Source organism: Eriocheir sinensis, unplaced genomic scaffold (assembly GCF_024679095.1).
Source record: "Eriocheir sinensis breed Jianghai 21 unplaced genomic scaffold, ASM2467909v1 Scaffold1517, whole genome shotgun sequence".
In the NCBI taxonomy this organism is placed as follows: Eukaryota; Metazoa; Arthropoda; class Malacostraca; order Decapoda; family Varunidae; genus Eriocheir; species Eriocheir sinensis.
The window spans coordinates 2,496-7,500 of record NW_026110870.1 but is presented as its reverse complement, the minus strand read 5'-3'; the positions used below and the strand labels follow the sequence as shown (position 1 = coordinate 7,500).

The following is a 5,005-nucleotide window of genomic DNA, read 5'->3' as shown; positions in this document are numbered from 1 at the left end:
ATGACACGGTCCATCTCAGTCTCGCTTCCTGCACCTTCTTACCACACTTGTTACCTTAACTGTACGATAGCCCAGCCCACGGACACGATAATGACCCCGCGCTGTCCCGACGTTCGATATGCCGATAATCCTGGGACCGTGGACTGATGGTATGAGGTTGACGGACCGTCGCCAAGTAACGACGTTATTAAGACGACATCTCGATGGGCAGCTTAGACGAAACTGACCTGTATGTGGGGACCGATGACTCCCGACATAACAGCCACGGCTGTTGACGATAGGTTATTACGACACCGACCGAAAGCGACGATCGTAACAATTGTCTGGGGGTGATAAATGACGTTATTGACGTTACCAGGACTGCTGGCGATCATCCAGACCTTCAGCCGTCCAGAGGTGATAATAAAAAGGGCGTGCCCACCATGGACCGCTTACACTCCTGCCCGCTCTTCCAGAAGACCAATACGCCCCAGACCGTAAGGATGGAGGCTACAACCCATACCTGCGTCATTCTCCGTCACTCGCCACCAGGCCAACCTGCTACAGACAATATATTTAATATCGACTGTTGCTGTTGTATCGTCAGTGAAGCAGTCAAAAAGAAGCACGCCGGTGACATCTGTTTCTTGTTCTTGCTGGCTTGCCCTTGAGGGTCGGGCCCACCTCCTCCTCCCCGTGTCTTGGATACCAAAGGCGGGCAGTAGGGTCACGGGTGGTTGGACAAGGTGTTGGTGTGGTGGCAGGCCATGGCAATGTGCAGAAAAAGGTCTGCATGTTCAATGTTGGCTCTTTGTTCTGTTCCCCAAGGATTAACGGCGAAAAACTGGATGATCTCCGAGTGCGGACCGAAATACCTGTTTATATACCCTGGCGTATTGCCACTCCATTCCGCCAGACACAGGCGCTTCGGCGTGGCGCTGGAGAAATCTGTATGGTCGGCTGGGTGACAACGCTGCCGCCGGTACGTTACGACCTCACCGTTAAGAGGTCCCCTTCAGTGCTGATTTCACTGCCGGCTACGAAACGACGCTGTTGCGATGGACATCCAACGTTCGTGGTTTCACGTAGATGACAGATAAATGTGGAGGGCGCTGATTGTTTGAATATCAAAATCATTATGTACCCTGGCGCTGCGGCGGTTGGTGAGATGTGGTGAGCCCCAACGACCCCTGAAGATGGCCTGCCGAGATGAATGTGTGATCGGAGGGCTACATTTTCTGACGTCGGGATCCTTTCTTGGAGCTCCAGATCGTGAATGTGCGGACTGAGGATACTTTCCAATTTTCTTTCACTACTCTTCTTCATTGGCACAGTTTCTAGGCCATATGCCATAGCTGGTCTCACCCTGTTCTATACACTTTCCTTTCAATTTCATTGGCGTTCGCTTGTCACAGAGGACTCCTGACATCTCACGCCAATTATTCCATCCCGCCTGTATCCTTCTTGTGACTTCCGCCTCTTCATTTCCATCTGCCGCAACCGTTGAGCCTAGATATCTGAAGTCCCTCACGCTATTCAGAGACTGGCCATCTAATGTTATGCTCCTCATGTCCCTGTTCCTGCCTTGATCCTGGTCTGTCATCACCATATTCCGTCTTACTTCCGTCTTACTTCTGCTTATTCGCATTCCCCGCCTCTCCAATGCTATACGCCACTCCTCCATCCTCTCCTCCACTTCCTGTTTTGACTCACTAACCAACACCACATCATCCGCATATATAATGTCCCATGGCACTCCTCTTCTTACGCTCTCCGTCAACACATCAAATACTATATTAAGGGAAAGGGGCTGAGGGCTGAACCTTGGTGTAGCCCAACCCTCACATCAAAACTCTCAGTCATGCCAGCTGCAGTTTTAACCCTCGTTTTCACATTTCTCTACATCTCCATAATTTGTTTTTTGTAACTCTCTGGTACCATCTTCATCCTCAAGCATCTCCATATTTCCTGCCTCGGTATTTGATCATAACCTTTTTCCAGGTCTATGAATATTGCGTGTATCTCCCTCTGCTTCTCTCTATATTTTTCCTTCATCTGTCTTAGCACAAAAATTGAGCTCGTCGTTCCCTTTTTAGGCATAAATCCGAACTGGCCCTTTGATATTTCCACCACCTGTCTCATAACTGATATATTTACAAGTTACAGGTAGAGCATTTACAGAATAAACAAATAGATAAACAGTACAAGGGCAACATATACAAACAAATCCTTCATTAAGGTAAAAAGGTAAAGTTGGGAGCATACGCTGTAGCAGCGCGTAGCCTTGGTGCTCATCTCCGTGACATTGGCCCTTGAGCCTGTGGTGGGAGGGAGCCCATTACCCCGGGACACAGGGCCAGTGTGACATCCGGGCTACCACAGTTTACCTTCCCCAGGTTTCCCCTGGTACCCATTTATCGACCAGCCCGAGAGGGAGGATGAACAGCTGGGTGAGCTGCACGCCGACTGCCCGGGCCGGGTTTCGAACCCGGGCCCGCGGAGTAGTAGCCAGGCGCGCTGACCACTAGACCACGGAGGCGTATATCCTTCATTAGCTCCGAAAAGAACAACGCCGGGTTAATATGCAGGAGGAGTAGGCGTACTCTGTTACCAAAAGTAAATTACATGAAAAAGAATTCAAATGATGTGGCAATAGTCAGGACATATAATCATGTAGGTCAAAAGATGGATAAAAGGTGAGACTAGTACAAAATAACTTATGTAAAGGCGTAAGAGGAGGCCGTGCAACAAATGGTGTATGTGATGAGATTAATAAGCTTTACGAATTTATTATATTCAGTATGTGGACGAATTTTAATTATTGGGCCACGGTGCTGCTAACGGCGATGGTGTGGGGGGTGACGGCGCGGGATGCTGGGAACACCCTTTCTGTCGCTGCCTATCAACACACGGCGATTTTGGACCAGCGCGGCGACTTCGTCATGAGGTGGACGCCCGAGGAAGAGAGCCTCAGGGTGGAGATCCAAGTGAGTGGCTGACTTTCTCCTTCCAATTTGTCTTATTTTATTAGGTTACTCTTCAACTGTGCACGTAAATCACCCACATTTGACAGTGTAGTTACCTCCCTTGCCCCTCCTTCACGCCTCCTGCCCGCCAGGTGGCCACCAAGGGCTGGGCGGGGCTCGGTTTCTCGCCCAACGGGGGTATGCGCGGGGCCGACATCACCTTGGGTTGGGTTGACTCACACGGGGAGCTCCATGTGCATGTGAGTAAAAGGTTAATAAAAGTGCCAGGATCAGAGTTAACATTGCGTATCTCTCTGACTTTCCTATATGACAACTGTATCATGACGTTGGCCAACATAACCTTCCTCCCACCCGTAGGATCGTTACGCCCACGGCGAGACAACACCCGTGGTGGACCACTCACAGGACATGGTGGTGGAGGGCGGCTACCAAAACGACACCCACACCGTGATACGCTTCTCGCGGCCCTGGAACACCTGCGACAAGAGTCAAGACATGAAGCTTTCGGTGCGTGGGGGATCCGCGACGGGTTAAATGTTATACTGTTTGAACAATGAGGGAGAGATCGAGGGGGGTGCGGGAAGGAAGAGACTAACAGGAGGGCCCGGAGTCGTGAGTCAGTAAGTAATAACTCTCTTTTAAGGGGGATACGATGAAGATTATCTGGGCATTCGGCGAGGAAGATCCGGTTGACGAGATGGTGATGGAACGACATGCGCAGCGAGGAGTCAAGAGCATCTATTTGAAAGAGCCGAGCTTCGCGCCGCCGCCCCTCACGGAGGACATCGAGGCGTGGGACATCCGTGCACCAAACGTAAGGCCACATAATCACATTCACCTCGTTATGCAAACAGACATAAAAGTCCAGCAGTCCGGAACGCCACAAACATATTACCTTGTCATTCCCGAAAAAAAAACAAAGACAACCTTGTCGATCTGGCTTTTTTTCAGTTTTTCGTCTGTATACGCTTGAAGTTAACTTACACGTCTTGCTTGGTAACTCCCTCCCCTCCGCAGGTGAGTCTACCATCCCACACAGACACAGTCTACTGGTGCAAACTCTACAAGGCGCCAGATTACGTCAACGGTGCGCACATAATCGGGGTAAGATGACGTTGTTCCCTCCACTTTGTTATCTCTCTCCCTCCAATAAAGTATTGAGGAACGACATTGTGAGGGGAAGTATATGCATTATAGTGGAATTTATGCCTCGCGTCCACAGCCTCCTCACAAATGTTAAATTATCTCCGCTAAACAAACAGTTCGAGCCGCTCATCACGAAAGACAACCTCGCCTACGTGCATCACATGGTCCTGTACAACTGCATCGGCTCCCCTTCCCACCTGGACAAGTGGGCGCAGCACGACGGCGTCCAGTGCTACACGTCCAACATGCCTCCCTCGTGGTACTCATGCACAACAACATACATCGCCTGGGCGGTGGGCAGCGAAGGTGAGTCTGTCCGTCTCTCCGTAACGGAGTATCGGACCGAGGGTAGGGAGACAAAACCAATGATTGACGTGTGGGTTTACTTAATGTAATTACGCATGAAGTTACACCAGTGCTAAATTATGTCATTCATTGGATTCTTCATAGCAGAAAAGTGGTAACTTTTGGTCTGGAAATGTTACTAACGCTCCACTCACTCCGTCACTGAGCTGGACCTGCCATATGCTGGCCCTGCTGGAGCCCCTTCCAGAGTCAAAGCTGCGGCTAGCTGAGATCCAGCAAGGCTTAATTGACATTTTTCTGTACCAAACTAGCAAAACATCATAGTTGCAATGGTCACCATCATGTTTACACCAAAACGTCTTAGTGCTATAAATTATTCATGTCGTTAGAATGAACACTGTTGGCAAAAGAAGAGCAGTCATCGATATATCCTACAACACTCCATCCCGTGGAGTAAATATTCCCGCCATGCAAGGAAAGAGAAGTCAAACAGGTCCGACATCATGCCAAGCTCTCAATTTCCTTACATTAGTGGTGGAGGGTACTGTTGAAAATTTTGCCGCTCAACATTCCCACGGCTGTCACGC

The 5,005-nt window shown here is 49.8% G+C and overlaps 1 protein-coding gene across 3 annotated transcripts in view; it reads left to right on the top strand.

The window, feature by feature from the left end:
* Positions 1-4,522, top strand: part of LOC126990279 (DBH-like monooxygenase protein 1) — a 5,936-nt gene extending 1,414 nt beyond the window's left edge. The window contains exons 2-8 of one of the 3 annotated variants that reach the window (XM_050848844.1): positions 2,376-2,595; positions 2,780-2,966; positions 3,098-3,205; positions 3,324-3,473; positions 3,610-3,780; positions 3,984-4,070; positions 4,229-4,522. In XM_050848844.1, coding sequence (XP_050704801.1) covers positions 2,781-2,966; positions 3,098-3,205; positions 3,324-3,473; positions 3,610-3,780; positions 3,984-4,070; positions 4,229-4,507 — 981 coding nt within the window. In that variant the 5' untranslated portion in view covers positions 2,376-2,595; position 2,780 and the 3' untranslated portion in view covers positions 4,508-4,522. The remainder of the gene's footprint in view (positions 1-2,375; positions 2,596-2,779; positions 2,967-3,097; positions 3,206-3,323; positions 3,474-3,609; positions 3,781-3,983; positions 4,071-4,228) is intronic. The other 2 variants (XM_050848845.1, XM_050848846.1) reach the window with 2 other exon arrangements.
* Positions 4,523-5,005: the final 483 nt, after the last annotated feature.